Raw genomic sequence first — 20,991 nt, forward strand, 5'->3', positions numbered from 1 at the left:
AGTGACTGCAGGAAGAACTTGCTCGTTTAAAATACTACTTTTTTATACTACAGAAATAAGGTTTTATTCTTGCTGTTAAGCTCAATTACATGAGTGAGTATGGATTTGCACTGTCCAAAGAGCATCCCTCTTCCCTGCCCCTTCTCATTAAATGGCTCTGTGGGATATGCTTGAGACAAATGTAATAGGAACCAAGTGAGTAGCATTTTGAGGTGTGCCTACAGGATAATTATGATTTATAAGGAATCTGAGTGTAGCAGCTGAAAACTCTTAAGAGAGGAACTACTGGGAGCTGCAAAATATGCCCCAGATAAAGTTAGTAAAAAGATATTAGTACTCTATGGGCTTCCCTAGTGGCACAGTGGTTGAGAGTCCTCCTGCCGATGCAGGGGACACGGGTTCGTGCCCCGGTGCGGGAAGATCCCACATGCCACGGAGTGGCTGCGCCCGTGAGCCATGGTCGCTGAGCCTGCGCGTCTGGAGCCTGTGCTCCGCGACGGGAGAGGCCACAACAGTGAGAGGCCCGTGTACCACAAAAAAAAAAAAAAAAAAAAAAAAGATATTAGTACTCTAAAGATAGAAATGTTCCTACTCCATAATGAGATGGGGAAGGATGCATTTTTGTGGTTTCTGCTTTTTAATTTAGAGTTGCATTTTTATTTTCCATTTCTAATTGAACAAACAGGCCATATTTGTACAGAACATATGAAACTAATAATCTTTCCTGTTAGAAGGGTTTTATGTTTTGTGTTTTATGAATACCATCCTGAAATTAACAAAGATATATGAGGCTAGAATACAGAGGATTTGGTAACGAGACATCCAATTTAAATATTAGTCTACTGCTGCATTTCTATCACATGTAGAGAATATAACATAAGTTTAGAATGGAAAATTCTATATCAATTCCCTCTTACCTGTCAACTAACATACAGCATACCTGTATAGAGTTTTGACATATTTGTGTATTACATATTAAACGTAAACCAGAATTTATTCCTAGTTTATATTTTCATATTTACTTTTTGAAAGGTAGCATTACATGATAAATGTGGCCCAATTATTATGTAATAATTAAAGCATGGTATATATTATTGCTTAAATTGTCAGATCTGGAGTTATCTTAGATATATTAGAAGGTTTTACATACCTTCTTATTCCTTTATCTGAGTGGATCTTTTGTAAACAACTTTTAAGGAGCACAAAATAGGAGCTGGCAACTTGGAGACAATACACCATTTTCATTTTCATTAATTCATTAATATTTTGAGAAATTTATTTCATCACACGTATTCTTTGTTCTGTACATGAGTAAAATAATTTAATACAATTTTTTGATATAAGTTTTAATATTAATAATACTATCAGATATAAAAAATGATCTGAAATGGCATACCTTAAGAAGCACCAGAATAAAAAAGTGTGGGAATATTTCTGTATTTTTGGAGGAAACTCACCTAGCAGAATTTCTGAGCACACTGTGATGGATTATTGCAATTATTGGGAATGATAATATTTTAATTCGATTTTCTTCCCACCTGTCAGTTGCAATCAAGGCTGCCCAGTATTCTGAAACTGTCTCATTTTGCTAGGTGGCTAGTCTTGTGCAGCCTCTAGAATGCTCAGAATATTAATGCATGGAGAGGAGACTGAATGCTCTCTATAGTTCCATTGTGACAAAGTGTTTGTCTTGTTTTAATCAAAAGGCATGCAAAACCTAACTAAAATAATTTATAATAAATTAATGCCAGTGAGTGCTTAAGAGAAAGAAACCCTTTTTGGGGATATTGCATAAGAACCATAGAATTTGGCATTTCTTTTCCTTCTTCATACTTGGCAATGTATATTAATTTCTGTAGGATTTAATTTCTTTCTTGGGTGCCTCATTCTGAAGTGCTTTGAATTTATATGAACAAAGACAGTCTGACATTTAAGTGAGGATTAGTCTAGTTTATAGTAGGCTACCAAGGTAGGAAGTTTTTTATCAAGACAACATACGTTGAAAGACATGTATATTTGATTTAATATTTATGATGTTGATCTTTATCATTTTTTGCATAGCCTCTTTGTATTGCTTATTTTAATTCTCTTTTCTTTTAATCCTTATATATCTCCTATATTTTTTCACTAGAAAAAATATAGGATATATATTTTGTGTTTGTTTGTTTTGTTTTGTTTTGTCATCTAGCTCTTCCTCCAGTGGTTTTGGATGGGTTTCAGGGATTTCTTTAACCATCTGAAATCATAGCAATAATTTTCTCATAAACTTATTTATCTGGGGAATAGATACTCCTCAAAGGTAAATTAATTTATCTGGAAAGTGCTTCTTAACCATACAAATCCAATTCTTGACTTTCATTTCATTCAGTGATTATACTAACTTTGTATAGGGTAGGACTACTTAATCTTGAACTTTCCTTTTGTCCTTTACCAACTCCAGATCACTGAAACAACCACCAGATGAAAAATTCTCCCACATGTAGGCCCAGCTTTTGCAATATCACTTTTGGTACTGGATAACTAAGGCTTTATTGCACATTGGGAGGGTGATCGGTATTGTCAGGTGTTGTGAATCTGCATGACACTTCTTAGCTTCAGCTTTATCTTTGGGGGGCAGAAGTAGCTATCATTCAAATGGTTCCTGAGTACCCAGTTGTCTCCCTTTCTGAAAACAGAAGTATTACTTTGCACCCACCAGAATCTTTCAGTAATCTGTATTATTCATCCAGTATAAAAGGTGCCTCTACATCCTGAGAGATGATTAACAGCATTATGTGCCCAACGTACAGCATCATTGTATTCATAGCTTTAGGCTGTACAGTTAATTATTATCATTTTTAAAATCAGGTAAATATTTATATATATAAACATTGACTATTCATTCTCGTGAGTGTGTTTGAATATCTATAAATCAAAGGCAATTGAAGAGCTGAAATTCAGATTTCCTTACACTTGCCTGCCAAGTGGCCTCAATCAAAAGTAATTTTCTCCATGAGGGCACATAGAGCTCAGTCGTAAGCCTTTTCTGAGTAGATATTATTATTTGTGTCAAATTATGTGTGGTGATTTTTCTGAAGTGGACTTCTGTGCCCACTAACCCATACACAGGAGGTTCCTTCATTCCCTCCTTCACTGGTGCTACTAATTGTACTTGTGCTTCAAGTGTCTCTTACCTTTTAAAATGTTAGTTTATAGCCACCGATTATCTGTAAGTTTTCCAGTTAAAGAAACATGCAATATAGAGAGTAGGGTGAGATCTAATCTTAAACCATAAATACTATACATTTTAAGAGAAATCTTTTTTGCCAGAGCCTGATTTGATAGCATGGCTAAAGAAATGGTTAGACATTTTAAAGTACAGTAAATTATATCAATCTGACATGTGCTTTGGGAGAAATTATTAAATCATCTTTCTCTAGGCTGTTCTAAATATTGACAATGAGATCTCATGTATTTTGAACAATGAGCTCAATAATTTTTTTACCTTTTATTTGGAATTTTGTAGTTTGTTTTTGAAAATAAGTGCTTCTTTTCAATTACATGCTTTGAATTTCAAATTGATAGCCAACATAAAATAAAACAGCCCCTGGAATATAGAATACTATCCTGTCAATTAAGATCTTATAATCTTTGAAAAAAAATTATATGTGATATACAAGCCTTTTTTGACATGTTTGTATATGTGAATGGCTTGGTTAGACTTTTATTAAGTCTATATCAATGCTTTGTGGGTTTATTTTCTTTCAAATTTTCACATGAGATTTTCCATTTAATTTCTAATGATTTAATTTAATATTATACCATTGGAGCCAACTTGTTAAGTCAGAATATTTTAAATAATTGTTCAGTTACCTACCTCACTGGGTTATTTTAAAGATTATATAAGAAAGTGCTTTGAAAGTCCTACGTGAGACACAAATGAGACAGTCTAGGTGTCTTTTTTTGACCAAACTTTTTATTAAAATTGTTGCTTGAACAAAATAAAAACATGGAAGATATTCTATTTTATTCCTCATTAGACTTGCAATTATTAATTGAATTATTCAGATAACTGTTTTAGTGATTGTAGTCTTTTACCTTATTACTATTTTGTATGTTCCTTGCATGTCTTGCTACTTGACATAATTGTTTTAAAAGGTGAAAGATTATAAATTACTTGAAATAATGAATGAGAGAGAAAACCTAATATGAGATCCATGGTTTTGAATATGGTTTGTGTTAAAACAGAATCTATGGTTTTTTAACACTCCACCTGGAGTGGAAAAAAAACCCCAACACATTACCAGAGTGTTTGGAATTAGGGCATTCTTTCTTCCTTAACATTTGTTATTTTGGAGAAAAGATGAAAAAATAAATTTTAAAAAGCACAAAGAAACTCTGTAAGAATTTTTTCTTGGATGTCCCTTAATTTCTATCCAAAGCAACTAATTCTCTCCATGAAAATGTGTCATGTGAATTCAGCCCTTTGGGAACTTGCTTTTGGGAAAACAGCCCATATATCACTGTGCTGTATGTACCTATTCCTGTTTGCTCACACAACATATGTGAAGATTGTAATAAATTCACTATTTTAAATTATTTATAAAATTTCTGCTTTGGTCCTGAAAATTTCTTAGCACATTTCCAAGAAGTAAGAGAAAGAGACTGCCTAAGCCTTTTAAGTATTTAGCCTGTCTGATTAGACTGCTGACATGAGTGACAATTAGTACAAATTACCATAATTGTGTTCTTTGGAAGAAATGCTACAGTGCTTCTTTACGAGCAAATGTGGGCTTCCGCTTAGTAAAATGAGTCAGATACTTTGATTCTTCTGGGCAGTCGGAAATTCACAATCGGCAGTGTGGTATTCCCACGTTGTCCACTTCAGATCCATCTCAACAACTATAGCCCTCCCTTTCCTTTCAATGAAATAGGTCCATTAATGTAATGCACCTCACTCTCATTCACTCTAAGGAAGTTGTATTTTTATTACAGAAAAAGTATCACATAAATACAAATTACATTTTTTCATTAGAAAACTACTTTTCATTTCAGAAAAAATTCAATTAATCATGAACAGGGTTATGCTTTCATCAGGGAGAGAAATATGTAATTTTTCTCCAAGCCTCAAACACATATAATGAAATCTTTTCTTGGAATCCACTCTTAAGATGGATTTTTAAAAGTATAGACTTTATTAAAATCTCAGTTCAATTAAAATGCATTCAGTTACTTTAAATCTTTATTAAAATCTCAGGTAAAATTGTACAACAGTGTAAAAGAGACTTGTACTCTTTACCAGGCAGTTAATTCTAACAAATGAACATAAAGTGCACAGTTTTGCTCTTTAGGAGAGAATAAAAGAACAAGCTTTGGGCTTCGAGTTGGGGGTGGGGAAGGATGGGAGATGGAGGTTGCTTTCTGTGTAGTAACTTCAGGACCTGGTTTCCTTCCACTTCTTATCATAGGTCAACATTACTTGTTGATATGGATGTGACATTATCTTGTGTGAGTACCCTTGGTACTACATGGCCTAGCCATAGAATACATTTTCCTCACCATCTTAATCAAAAAGACCCTATTTAAGGATTTTATTTCACTCTCTTCTTTGGATGTTTTTTGGTACAGTGTCCCTGTTCTTTTTCAAGGGCCGCTAGAAGATGCCATTGAAGAGGAAGAAGAAGAATGTCCATCGGAGGAAACAGACATCATCTCAAAAGGGGACTTTCCACTGGAGGAAAGCTTTTCCACAGAATTTGGGCCTGAAAATCTGAGCTGTGAAGAAGTGGAATACTTTTGTAACAAAGGTAATCATTAATGGCTGGATGCGATATGTGAGTCCGTTTACTCAGATGATTTTGTATGGTTGAAAAATGCACTGATAGAGTGGAGGAAGAGTGTTGAGAGTGCGAATACATAATTCAACAGTCTGAAAATACATGCAAGATTTTTTTAAACATATAATATTATCTTGAAGGATAAAAGAAATTTTATAATCCATAAACCATATTGTATATTTAAACACATAGTTTTCTATTGATTGGCAAATTAACTGTGAACATTTTCATGTTGGTTGGCCAAATAACTATAATACATTTAATGTTTATTGTTTATCCCTTCAACAAATATTTACTGAATGTCAGTTTTTTGCAAGGCACTGAATTAGCCATTGAGGGTAAGAAGGGAATGGGCCAGAGTCCCCACCCAAGTTTCTAGCTCATTCCTTTTGAAAAATGATTGCCTTAACTGTTTGACATTGACTTTCAACATTGAGAATGGTGCTTTTTTAGATATTGTCAAATAAGAAAATACACGCTCTTTCTCTCTTCTAGATATTCTTTTTACATACTAACTTTATAACAGAAGAAGAACCTGAGACACTATATCTCTGCCTATTTCCAACCTTGACTTGGAGCCAAGTGGCCTTGCCAGTAACTGTGTCCTCATTGGGCATGTATACTCATTTTTAACTTGCTTTTTTCAAAAATGAGTTTAAGGTTTCTTATGATTCTTTTTAATTTCTTTATTTGATTGTTTTGCCTCGGCAAGTGAGATGGGTCTTCTGTACCTCCCACACCAATGTATAATTTCACAAGTGTTTGGATCACTTCCTTGGTTTAGAATAGCTACTTTTATTGATTTTACCATGGTTGTTTCCCAGAGGGCATGACTGTATGTCTGTATGTCTGTTTGTGTTTCTGAATGCACCGTTTTTATTTTTTAGGCAGACAGAGAAGTTATGTGGAGTGATTTTTTTTTACCTGTTTGTGTGAATTTGATGATGTGAATTGGCAGTCTGAAATCAAGAAAGCTGATATAGCTTCCCCCAAAACTGCTAACATGCATGCCTCAGTCACCAAATATACATTTGATACATATTATTAAAACCTCAGTATAACTTTCTCTTGATTCTGGTGTGTTAGAAACAAAAGAAGCCAGCCAGTTCCCATCCGTGTGGTCAGTAGAACTCCATGCCCTAAGACTGTGGAAATGGAATGGCAGCACCAGCAGTGGGATACATTGAAGTTCAGAAAAACTTTGACCATTAACTCCTGAAGACCTCAAGGTGGCTTTGTAACATGGTCCTTGTCTCCCTCATCAGAGACTTTTGGTTGAAAACAAGAATGGTATGGACCAAACAGGCCTTCTTAGTTAGTAGTCACTCAGAGTTCAGGCCAAATTAGTATTTTCTCTTGTTGTTTTGGACATTAGAACCATTTCTTGATGCTACACACCCACAGCAATACATATTAGATCTGGCTGGAGAGGAAGAGTTTTTAAATCTGTTTGAAGACATCCCATTTTCCATCTTTATCAGGAAATATATCCTTTAGTGCATTGTATAGCACCTACCTTATGTTGGGGAATTACAATAAAAGAAGGAACCAGTAGCTAGAAAGTATCATTTATTCTTCTTGCCCTTGTCCTTAAAAGAGTGAGTGTATGGATTCAGACATTTTTGTCAACTTATTAATCCAGGGAGGCAGTAATGATAGTTATTATTAGGTGTATTTTACATTTTGGGATCATCATTGGTGATGGCCTGTATTTAAGAAAAGAGAACTCCAAGTTTTAAGTTAGTAGTTTCTTGGAAGAAAATAGACTTATGGCAGATGCTTATTACAGGATTACATAATTATGGTCCCAGAATAATAACCTCCATCTATATTAAACAGAGTCTTAACTCATGAAAAATAATGACAGGCCTTGAGGAACAACAACAACAAAAGAACTGAAATACAATTATTAAGAACATTGTTCAGTGGATATTTTTAACTTTGATAAATAATTGGAAAGTTGAAAAATATATCAAAATAATATTTAATATATGATATAGATAATGTATTAAATAATATATAATTAGTTAATATATTGTACAAATAATTCTCTAATGTTTAGTTTGAAACTAGAAAGTAATGATAGGTAGAAATAAGAATTCTAATTTTCACATAATATTTTTTAGGATAAATACTACTCTTACTATTTCAAACCACTGTTGCCTTATTTAATAGGAAAAGAATTTCATTATTTTACTCTCATAGAATGTGAGACCAGGGAATTCCCACTGAAGTAGTAGGAACTGGTGTGAAAGAGAGACAACTCTTTGATATGAATTGCAGCCCCTTGAGGTCATACAGGGATTCCAGGGATTCATTTTTCATTTAAGTTGAGTAACTATAATAGGAAGAGAAAATGTCCTCTCTGGAAAATTAGAATCTAATCTTTCTGCAGAAATTTACATATTAGTCTTAGTGACACATAATTATGTTTTCTTGCCAGTTGCAGGGAAAAAGATAGATAGGCATTAAAAGCATATAAGTATTTAAATGGTTAATGATGCCAGTGTCATGATTGAAAAAGCATGTAAGAATTGTTCTTCTGAAGAAAAATATTTTTAAGTTGGGATCACTGATGAAACATACTTTTTGCACATATTCTGAATCATTTATGACAACTTAAAAATTGTAAGTATATGTAAGAAAATGAATTGGATTACTTGGGAAGTTTCTTTGTCTAAAGATCTAGCCATGATCAAAATCTAGCAATGACACAGATGTTTTACTGGGTTCCAGGGGTAACATTTTTGAACATCAAATGCTTTTTTCTTATCAAACAAAGGATAGGAATTTAAAAACTCAGATCGCAAAAACATGGTTAGAGTATCTTGTTTTCCAAACAAGGTATCTTGACACATTGTCAGAGAAGAGTACTGAGATACACATATAGTTACAATATATCTTCATTTATACTTTAGCAACTGTATTTTGTATAAAAGCAATCTATGCTATTGTAACTTTCCTTTTTAGAAAAGAAGAAAAGGAAAATCTCTACTCTGTAGAGACATAGCTTATCATAGGTAAAAGTTACTTCTTCCTTTTGAAATTGAGCCTTCTACATTATACAGGATGTTTTCAGTGTTTAGAATGACTCTTATTGTGTTATTTTTCTCAGTTCCACATGGATATTATCTATTCTCTTGTTGTCAGATGGGAAGGCTTTTTTTTACACGTCTCAGTGTCTATTAATATTAGTAAAGTTGCTAGTTATATTATAAAATGTGATTAAATGCGACCCAAATCACTCTCATAATGTAATATTCCACAGAAATGTCAAAAAATGTTGGTCAGAATTTTGTCATCTTTAAATGTGTAGAATTCTTAATCATACAAATCTAAGCATAAATAATCACAATTAAAAATGGAAAAGATCACTTTAATAAAACCTTGTTATAGTCTCAGGCCTAAAATATGAATCTGACAATTCTGTTGCAGATTCCTGTTTCACTTTTTACTTTGGGTTAGTTGCATACTTCATGTTTTTTATTTTTCATCTTTGAAATGAATGAAATGAATTATATTTATAAAAAGATGATATTTCAAAGTTGCTTTGGTACTTTTAGATTTTAAGAATTTTAGCAAAGTGTAAAGCAATACTTCCAATTTGCATCATCCCCTTTGGTGCAGTGAGTTTAGATCATTTGGCATCTTGCCTTACCGTATCTCAGAGAGGAAGGAAACAAGCAAGAATTATTTCCTTGAATTTGCAGATGACGAAGACATCAAGGCTGGGTCCATGAGTGCTACACATTTCCTGTGGTACTGGATTATTTGCTTCAGTGACTTTTGTCTGCCTTTATTCTGGTTTATAGAGTAAACATGGAAGTACATCAATATTGGTTTAGAGCTAAGCAAACTAATGTAAATTGAAATATAGGTGGTCTGGAAAGCAACCTGGGGAGCTTTTAGTTATGTCACTACTGGCAGGTGGGAACTCTTATACATTAGCAATTCTTGGATAAACTCAAAGACAGTAAGTTTTATAGTGGGGCTGATATTGGAACAGCTCTAAAACGGGTTTACTATTATTAATTATTTGGAAGACTGTTTCCTCACTGCAATATTCAAGTTTGTTAATGACTAAAGTAAATTAACATGTCTTCCAGGAGGATGTCACAGGATATGTGAACAGGAAGAAAATTGTCAGGCCAGTATCACTAGGCTATTAGAATGTAATGCTATCAACAAGCAAACAAACAAACAAACAAAAACCTCCAAAGAAACTACATGTCAGTGAACTTTGAGTTATCAATAATGATTTTCTGGAAAAGTTACCAAGGATCCTTACAAACTGGTCTCTGATGACATCATCTCTAAACAAAGTCTGAAAGGGAAATGATGTCATCAAAGTTGATTTTGGAAGAAAAACAAACCTTAATTCTAGTCCTACTATCTAGATATGGAGAATTGTCAGAGAAATCACTGGGTGTGGTGCTTTACCTAGAGAGATGAATTAATAATGTTAGAGCTCTTCAATCTGAAAAGATTGGGGTTGAAAAAGAGGGGCATAATGGAAAGCCATAAAATAAGGAAACATATAGTGTAACAATGGGCGTTCTCACCACATTCAAAAAGATTTGACCCTGGTAATATGCAGAAAGTAAAAGTCATATTTCTCCTTTAAAACAGCTTTAAAGTAGAAAAATGCAAAGCATCTTAAAGAAATTAGAAAAGAGCCTGAGTTACTCAGACTTGGATTTAGCTCTAGGCCCAGAAGTAATTAATACCAAACCAAAAGCAAACATAAACAGATATTTAATTAGTTTGGCAGAAGCTTCCAGTTCTGTTCAATAGATTGAATTCAATACAACTCAACTCATATATTAAGCATCTGCTATGTGTCAGACCCTCTTCCTGGTGCTGGGGATACAGCAGTAGACAAAAGTCCACTGCTACTCTTAAGATGAGAGAGAGATAATACACAATCAAACTCGCATTGTATAATATGACGGGTGATGTTGAACATTATGAAGAAAAACAACACAGTCAGGGTGATAGAACGCCATTGTGTGCATGTGCACTGCATGCTGTCAGTAATTTATAAAGAGTGATGATAGGGTAGGTGAACTTTGAGTGGAGACCTGAGGGAAGGGCGTGAGCTTCCGGTACTCCAGAGTCAAGTTGGCTGTACCTATAAGGCTAATGTTGCAGGAAGCCAGAAGAGGACAGCAGAGAGCTGGGGGAAGTAAGAGAGGTGTGGCCATACCTGTGGAACTTCTAGCTCTAGGAATCTGTTGGATTCTTACCACCGTGGAAGGCCTGAGTGAGCCACAGAGGAGAGTTGAGGTATAACTGGGAGAAAAGGCATGGTCATGACACAGTTTGTATATACCTAGAGGAGGAAGGTCTGCAGAAAGTAAAAGTTAAAGCAGGAAATGGAAACAAGCGAATTGGGGAAGCTGTCAGGAGATACAGATAACTCCAATCAGAATCATCCCTTTAGCCAAAGGCTTGATGAGACTCCATCTGTAGCTCATTAATGTAGTTTACGGAAGAACAGTTTGGGGGTGTTTGAGGCTGATATGAATCACTTTGCTCCCTTCCAGAACACCAGAGCTGGGTATATGTTCTCTATAAATTTTCACATCCTTGAATCAGAAAGATGGAACAGGAGGCATGAGAATCAGAATCATCTCATCATTGTGCTTAACTATTCCTGCCAATAAGTTGCCAGACTCATTGGAATGTTCCTCTCCCCCACTTCCTTCCTTTCTATCATTTGTGTCATTCTGTAGCTTTGACTAAAAATTAAGAAATAACTGAGGAAAAGCCATATTTCTCATTGGACTATAATAAATTAAAGCCTGGGTCACTGGCATTTGTCACCATTCCATGTTAAGTAAAGCCACAAAAATATTATCTAGATTCTTAATACTAGAAGAAGAGGAAGAAAAAGCACAGCTTCATGAAGATTTGGTTGTGGGAGTTAGTAACTGCTTACTTTTCACTTGTTCCAGTGTCAAACGTTCATGCTATTTTTTTTCCTATTTTCTTCTTTTCATTTTATTATTATTTTTCTCGTTCAGAAAATCTATTTACAGATATTTCATAAATCCTTTTCAGTCACTTTGGTTTCTTTCCTCCTCATTTATGCCTTTAATGACACGTTTTTGCTTCCTCTGATGCTTGGGCAACTGGAATCAGAATCTGCAAAAGGCAGCTCTACCGTACTCACTTTGAGTTCAATAACGAAGGAGATCTGTACTGGCGACTTTGTTCCTTTTTCTTAACGGGATTAAGAAGCTGAGCTTTTTAAATTCTTGCATATAACATTGGCATTTCCAGGGTGTGTTTGGACCAGGGAGTTCAAAGAGAAGGAATAAAAAAGAAAAGCCAATATGACTTTGTTTTTTACCTTGCTGGAGGAGCTGTTTGTGCAAATCGCCTATAAGCTTATTGACCTGAACCTTTGACTCCTTGTTTTCTCTGGATTTGGCTGGAGTGGAGACACTGATGGAGCCCTGATAGAGCTGATTGAACAGCCCCCAGCTTTGCTTGGCACAGACCTCCCTTCCCTTCTCTGCCCCTCCCCCTCCCTCCACATGACATTATTGTGCCTTGGCAAACCCTCTGTTTTCCTGGATCCAGTATGTCTTTTTTTTAAATTTATTTAAAAATCATTAAATTTTTCTTTCATAACTCATCGAACAATGCAAAATGGAAGTAATTCTTTTTAGAACATAGAAATAGAAGCTATAATGGTCTCCTACTTTTATTTTTATCTCATAAGATTGGAAAAAGGAAGAAAACATTATGACATTGTGGTATCACTCTTCTGGCCATCTTAAAATCCCCAAAACATAGTTATGTTTGGATCAGTTTGATTTTTTTCTTAAGCCACAATTATTGAAAAAATGAAGGAGCATTTGAAGGCAATTTGTGCTTACAGGGAGTCAGCATTTTCTCATTTTTTGTTTTCTTTTGAACCAGAGGGTGTTCAAATTTTGTCCATGACTTAGTATTTTATTTGTAAGAGTCAGATCAAGCTTTATCTGTTTACCTTATCTTTGATCCCAGATATATCATTATAAAAATTTCAACAAAATTAACATGAGTGATTTTATGCAGTGTTGAAATGAGTCATGATGATATCATTTATATGAATCATGTATGATAATATATACTGCTTTTTTGCATATGATGAACTAAATTCATTGTTTTCTCTGTGAGCTGACCATTAACAAATCTCCATTGTGCAATCAGCTAAAGGCATTTTTTAGATATAGTAAAACTTGATAAAATATATAATTACATAATTATAATTTATGAAACAATTTCATATTGTAATACAGTGTGTTTCATTCTGCTTCTAGCTGACTATGTAAAATGTTAAGAGATATTTGCCTGTTTTAGTTATATCTTTATTTTATCAGCATTATTATTGTTTATAATAAAAATTGAAAATTAATATAAAGCCATATTTTACCATTTAGAGAAATTGTCTTTTCTGCTTTGTTGTTATGGTTTTCTGCAAATGAGAGACCATTTTTTGACCTATAAAATTTAGTGTAAATTTGTTATTTTTCCTACAATGTTGAAATTCAGGAGAAAAGTAAGAATTTATTTAATCTCCTGTTATTTTATATATGTAAAGCTAAGCATCTGTATATTAGGAGACATCTGAATTATTGATTGACTTTTTCACTTTTAATCTAGTTATTTAATTAATCGTTGATGTTAGCTGAATACCATAAAGGGAAACTATATATTTTTAAGCCCTTTTATTGCTACATTTTCTCAGTGGTATTTTGGGTAGAATGAAGAGCCCATGTTACTGGAAGGAAGTAGTTTTGGTCAAGTAGTAATTATATAAATAGTTATTCTAAATTAAAAATACAGTTTTCAAGTTTATGTTGCTCAAATTAAAAAAATATATAAAACAATTCATGCAGATCTACACTAGTTTGCCAATCATTTACATCTACTAACTCTCAATTTATTTTTCTATTTAAAGAAAATTACAAGTGTGAATAGCATTAGGGAAGCCTGAGAAGCTAATTTTAATAATATGGAATTAATATCGTTGACAACTTTGAATCCTACTTTTGATCCCATAATAATTTGAGATAAAATGTTATTTTAGAGAAACTGATCTCTTGGAAGTAGCCATGCCTTTTCTGCTTTTTATTTTTAAACATCATAAATGATTTAAAAATATTTTCTTGGTTCTGCACTAGCATTTTTTAGGTTTAAATCAAATAAGATTTTCAAAGCTTTTAATCTTCTAATATAAAATTCATAGTTTCTTGTTAGTATGTAAAATTTCTCACAATGTTTTGATTATCATTTGAGAAGCAACAGGCAGTATTAAAGCATTTGCCCTTCCCTTACCTGATGGGACAATCTTTACCTCTGGTAGTGCTAGACACAGAATATGTAAAGGGAAATGTGGAAAACTGCGGTAAGATGAATTTAATTATAGTAATGTAGTCAGTCAGTTTTTTGTTGTTTTTAAAGGTCAAGTAAAAATAACAGAATGTGTTACACCAATGAAGCAAATACTGATAACGAATGCAGATTGCTGTTTCAGCTTCTTTTAGTAGTTCAGTGAGATTCCAGAGATTGGCACTGAGACTACATACCAATTATAACAATTATAATAATGGTAATAACAACTTCCATTTGGTGACTGCTCCTCAAAGTCAGACATCTTGCTGTACATGTATCATCTCTAATCAACTTACTGTCCTGCAGGGTGGATGTTGTTTCCACCTGTGACTTCCAAAGGTTCAGTAACTTGGCCAAAGTCACAAAATTACTAATGGTTAATATCAAATTCAAACCTAGGTTACTGTACTTACAAAGAATGGGAGCTAATTTCATTTTCTGATGTCCATCATTATGTAATCCTTATAGAAGGAGATGGACACATTGGAAGAAGCCTGGCTGTATGAAGTAGAAAACTCACTTTTTCAAGGTATTTTTAACACTTATTACACATGACGTGTCAGTCAAGATAAGGGCATACAAAAAAACAAGACATTTTCAAGGATAAAGTAAATAAATTAGGAGTGTGCTTAAAAGATTTCTTTTGGTCCTCCTTTAAAGACTCTGTCAATATAAACCAGTGTGCAGTAAGTAGAGTTGGCATTTTGATATAATGAGAGCGCTATACTGAAAGCTCTTTAGACTTATTATACTAACTGGAAGATTATGTTACCCTGATTTGGTGGCATGAAATAAGCCACAATTTCTCATTGCTTGTTTTCTTGTGAGGTTGTTTTCAGGTAATTCAAAAGACTGGGGACAACCCAAAATGTGTGTACTTGGGCAGAAGCCAGTAACAAATGGCAAAATGTTTACAAATCCATCAAAACTGTTTGGATAGGGCCTCCCTGGTGGCGCAAGTGGTTGAGAGTCCGCCTGCCGATGCAGGGGATACGGGTTCGTGCCCCGGTCTGGGAGGATCCCATATGCCGCGGAGCGGCTGGGCCCGTGAGCCATGGCCACTGAGCCTGCGCGTCCGGAGCCTGTGCTCCGCAACGGGGGAGGCCACAACAGTGAGAGGCCCGCATACCGCAAAAAAAAAAAAAAAAAAAAAAAAAAAAAAAAAAAAAAAAAAACTGTTTGGATAGGAATTTCAGCCCTGTAGAAATGTTTGCAAAGTGAACTCTTGAAAACAGCTTGACCTTAACACAAAATAAGGCCAAATAAAAAGCGGAGAGAGGAAGGAAGGAAGAGGAGAAGAGAGCATTGTTTGCAGCGAAAGCTCTGGGCACTGTGAAAACTTTTCACTTTTCTGAAGGAAATGCAGTGCAGCAGATGGTAAGGGTGGACGTGAGATAAACATAGGAACTGGAAAAGTAAGCAATACATTCTAACAGGTTCTGTATCAAAGATCTGGAGAAGTAGAAAAGATTAGACAAGGAACTGTTCTGAAACTTGACAGTAGCTGTATCTTTACCAAGTCTTACCCACATAGCAGAGATGGAAAGTGGAATTGCACAGACAGTAGGCTGTGATTATATTTTTCTGACAGTGAGAAGGGAAGGTCTTTTTAAGGATTATTTTTAAAGATAGAGATTTATCAAGGTGGAAATCTATAGGACAGATCTATAAAACACTTTGTTCCCCCCTACCTATTTAGCAATGGAATTTGATGCAGCTTCTCTTCTTGCTTTAGAATTAGCACAAGACACTGTATTTTGGGTCTTAGATAATCTTTTCCTTTTGTCAATGCAAATTATGGTCCAGACTAGTTAACTAACACTGAAAATCTATGTTACCTGTTTCTAGTTGTATAAGAATCGGTATATATGAGTGCCTATAAATGACCACACATGTACAGAGGCAGATAGGGGAATATATAAAGAATGTTCTTATTTCTTAAAGATACAGTCATAGAGTAAAGGAAGGAAAACATATGTACAAGTGAGGCAAGGGAATATGTATATGTGTATATATATATATATATATATATATATATATATATATATATGGAGTGGAGGAAATGTTAAGTTTGGGCTGATTAAAGAAGCAGTGTATTCATTCTCAAGCTTCCTTTTGGTAATGTGCATCATTCCAGTATGGAAACTATTCACCAGCATGTGTCTGCCTCATTTAAGCCTGTGTCCTGTGCTCCTACATCCTGTCCTAGTGACTGACTACTAAAAGGGAATACCACAATACAGTAACTCAACAAGAAACAATTCTACAATAATGTAGAGTGACACTGATAATAAGAAAGAACAGGGAAAATAGCTAATATCCTAAGGAAAACACAATTTAGAAAAGAATGATGTTTTCTCCATAATACTGGCAGTTTATCTTGGGGACCTTTTAAAGTGGCACTAAAAAAATCAAATAATTAGTAAATGGAATGAAATTTGAAAGTTTATGTAAAATGCGTACCTTATCTTCACACTTATCTTTGCCAAAAATATTAAATCTACTCATTCACCTTTTAAATTTATCAGTTGTTCAGTTAGTTTGATGTAGTGTAGTATAGCTTCAGAACTCCTCATTTGCACAGACTCCTTCCAAGGCCCTGCACCTAATTTTGTAATTATAACTTTACACTCTTCTTTTAAGAAGAGGCCTCTCAAATTGAATAAACTTCAGGCCCCACAAGGCCTGAATCGACCTCTGTTAGTACCTTCATTAAATATGGATGATCTCATAGGAGACAGCAGTGATCAAGAATGTTGCTTGGTTTCAACTTCCTAATTTTTGGAAAACCTTGAATAAGATTCCTAAAATGTTTTGGCACTTATAGTAGATATCTGAATTTCAAATCTGTTATCATTCTAGGATAAGTTGCCCTGAGCCTAAAGAGAGTATAAATACTCATGAAAGCACTGTGTTAAAAATTAAAGCAGAGAGGGGAAAACATTCTCCCACACATCTGAAAATCTAGGTGATGCCGTGGATGCTATCTCTGTTTTTCTTGTGTTATCAGCAGCCAAGGACCTCTTGCTGGCCCTGAAGGAGGAGGTGCTATGGGAAGACCTTGTGGTAAGAAGAGTTTGAATGGGTCTCTTGATAACATTCTGGGACTATCCCTGGTGGTGGAAGCTGGGTATGGATCTGAGTTTGGACAGGGCTGACGTAACCTACAATACTTCTTTTTCTCCCCCCACAGATATGAAAAACTTCATTAGGATTAGATTCAGCTATAACAATAGGTTCCTGGAAGCTGCCCCAGGACTCTCCCATTTACAATCCATTGTCCAGAACTTAGTCTTAAGGAGTGGTCCACCTCAAGAAAAGGGAGGCTGGGAAATGTGGTCTTTATTATTAGGTGGCCACTTGCCCACCTCTAAGTTCTGTTACTATGGAGGGTTTTCAGTTTTGCAAAGGGCATTGTTTTTATTCATCTTTGCTTGATTATTGGAATAATGAATGACTGAAAGCATTGTGGCAGTCAGTCCATGCTACACGCATGTTTCTGCAATCCAATAAATATTTATTGAACACCTACTATATCAGACATTATGGGACATGCTGTGATTACCATGTGAGTAAGTGCAGTGAAGGTCCTGGCTATTTTGGAATTTACCTTATAGTGAGGAGGCAGACATTAATAAAATATTCACATAGTGGTACAGGGCGGTTTGAAAGAGTGAGGAAGGTCAAAGCCTTCTTAAGATTGTGACATGTGAGTTGGTATCTAATGCTGAATTAAATAGGTAAAAAGAAGTAGTAGGGTTCAGACAGAGAGAACAGCAAGTGGTTAGCAAGCGACTAGTGAGCATGCAGATTGTGGTGGGACTGTGGTAGGAGTTGACCCAGGAGAGAGATGTATGAGCCAGAGAGATCAGGAAGGACAATGATCATAGGGTGAAGGACAGGAAATAATGAGAGGAAACATAAGAGAGGAAGATAAATACTTTGAAAGCTGAAGCATTACAGGCAAATCTGAGCTTCCCATAAGCCATAGTAGAGAGAGAAAATGAAAGAGTAAGATATATGTAATTCCAATGGTCAAGCAGTAGAAAAAACAGGGTTTATCAGAAGAAATAAATGTTATCCCCTATTTGTGAGCTCTGAGAGTCATTTATCATCATTAGGGTATTTGAACTAGTGTTGGAAAAAGGGCATTCAGATATAGACCGAAGTCTTTGTTAGCTGCTGTCCCACAATATGCATTCTCCATTGGCCTTGGCTTTTTGGATGTGTGGCTTGAATAAAGTCTATTTATAATGAGTAAATTATATTGTGGTGATGGAGCGCTATGGTAATGAGTGATTGCTTATGACTCATATTCTTAAATGGATTATGAGAAAGGAGAAGGTCTCTGGAATGAATTGTTAAACAGGAAAGAATAAACAATTAGGTTATATGAAGAGCAATATTCAAAGATCATAACTTTCTCAAATTAGTTTGATCTTTCTGTGTAGACGAGGTTGGCTTGTTGGGGAGACAATTTCAGAGATTGTAAGGTTCGGCTTTACTTTTTGTTATTGTTGATGATGATGATGGCGATAGTGATGATGATGGTGGTGGTAATGATTTCCTAAAGCGAATGCTGGGTTTGAAGCTTGAAGACTGAGTCCAGAAAACTGAAAGCTAGTGGTTTCCTGATGGCAGAACAACAGAGTGAATAGGTCAATTACAGTTCAGAGTATTATCATTTACAGACCATCAGGCATTACTTTGTCTCCTCTTTGGAACAAGATGTGCTTTAATTTTGTAGAATCCTCCTCTGAGTGGAATATAGTAGTTGCAGTGAATTTTCTTTTTAGTTGCAGTGAGGTTCTCTTATTTGTTTGTTTTGGTTTGGGGAGGGGGAGCTGGGGAAGAGAAAATAAAAATTATTTAAATGCAAACTTTGAAATATGTATTTTAGAAACATTTTTCTTATATATTTGACTCTTTCAAATGCTCATTGTGAGAAATAATGAGGAGTGAGAATTCTTGAATGATAGATACACTGCTGAGAATTTGCCTTATTTTATCTCATGTGGAAATTTCCCTTATGTTCCAAATCTCAAACGAACTTAAACTTTGAGAAAAATACTTCTCACATAGAGGCTGATACTGACATCAGGAATAAATGTTCAGGACTGTAGAAAGAATTTATAAATCACTGTTCTTCCTAAGTTGTCAATACTTTCAATGTGACTTTTATCTGATACACTTACCATAAACGTTAGTATTTTCAATAATTTTCCCTTATTAACTGAAATAAAATGCCACAAATTACAGTAGTTATGCATTGACTGTAGAGATTGAGTTTCCTTTTCAAAATGACAGACTTAGCCCAGGACCACTGTCATCAAATATTTCAGGATTGTTTCCTGATCTGGGGTCTGAAAGTTTATAATCAAACAAATGTGGATTCTATTTTTTTATCTGTTCAATTCATACTCTGAGGTATGAAAAAGGCTATTATATAAGTTACAAGGAAATCACATGCATTTAAAGAAATGTTTGTGTACTGACTATTAACTCTCCAGAACACGGCAAAATCCTACATTTTCTTATACATTTATAATAAGTCGAGGGAAACTTTAGTTAGACATGATTATGGGAATCCACAGAATAATGAACGTATTCTTTTTAAATGGTCGTAGTATTTAGATTATTTTTAGGTATTAGCAAAAAAGGGTAACAATTGCATGTTTTTTATTGTTTGTCTCTGGAGATAAACTGTGTCTGTAATTTGGCAATGCAGAGTTAATTTACCCTGGCACCTTTGTTTGGATAAGCTATAACCAAACAATTGTTTTAAGCCAAACCATATTGTGAGGCTATTAGGCAGAGCAAACACAAACTGAATCTTAAACTTAAATGTCCTCACCCTTCAATACGAACTGCAGTTTTCTGTTTTTGACTGTTACAGTCCTTTAACCAAAGCTATCTTGTCTGATGATAAAACCATAAGTGTATGAAGCTCACACATTTTTCATCTCTTTTATGACCTTATCTTTCATGAGCGGCTTCTGTGAAGGTATCCTAACTATAGGAAGCACCTGGAAAACATATGTGATATCTATTCTCTGATAAGCAGTTGTGAACAAGAAAGTAGATCTGTCACTTCTGAACTGTTCATTGTTAAAAAATACTTTGATGATTTAGCTGATTGCAAAATACATTATAGGGATGACTAACAGCTACAGTAACACTCCTAGTCAAGAAAGTTCAATAGTTATATTGTACAGGAATTTCTATAAGAGGTTAATATTGATAGGAACTACGTGGATTAAAAGAGCAGGACTGAGAAAGGCTGTTTGCTTGCATGACTGCTTTCAAACACTGCTGCTGTTTTGTGCTGAGAAAGTGACTGCCTCAGGATGTGGCAAATCTTTAATTTCTACAGGAATATCTAACTTTCAGTGAAAAGATATTTATTTGTGTTTTTGAAATTATTTTTGCCTTGCAAGTAGAGCCACTGCTTTTACCACCTTGCCAACAATACCTAATATGGAATTAAAAGATTCTGTTTCGTGTGTTCCAAAGACTTTATTTTAGTGCATTTCCCCAAGTCATTTGTGCTGTGTATTATAGTGCTCAAATAACACCTTCAATTTCCTCCTATAGGGCTTTCATTGATTCTGAAAACTAGACTAAGAAAAATGGAAGGGCCCACAAAATACGTATGATATCTTTTAAAAGGGCAACAAAAGAGTTTAATCTTGCAATGGAAAACCATTAACTCCATAGCCATAATTTTAGAAATATTATAGATTTTGTTACCACTTGACATTTATTCCATTTCATCATTTTATGAATC

The 20,991-nt window shown here is 34.6% G+C and overlaps 1 protein-coding gene across 1 annotated transcript in view; it reads left to right on the plus strand.

Annotated features, from left to right (window-relative positions):
- Positions 1–5,386: 5,386 nt before the first annotated feature.
- The window catches only part of ZFPM2 (zinc finger protein, FOG family member 2), a 384,049-nt gene continuing 368,444 nt past the window's right edge, over positions 5,387–20,991 (plus strand). The window contains exons 1-2 of the mRNA XM_060116199.1: positions 5,387–5,423; positions 5,628–5,786. Coding sequence (XP_059972182.1) covers positions 5,387–5,423; positions 5,628–5,786 — 196 coding nt within the window. The remainder of the gene's footprint in view (positions 5,424–5,627; positions 5,787–20,991) is intronic.

Source organism: Mesoplodon densirostris, chromosome 13, assembly GCF_025265405.1.
Source record: "Mesoplodon densirostris isolate mMesDen1 chromosome 13, mMesDen1 primary haplotype, whole genome shotgun sequence".
Lineage (NCBI taxonomy): Eukaryota > Metazoa > Chordata > Mammalia > Artiodactyla > Ziphiidae > Mesoplodon > Mesoplodon densirostris.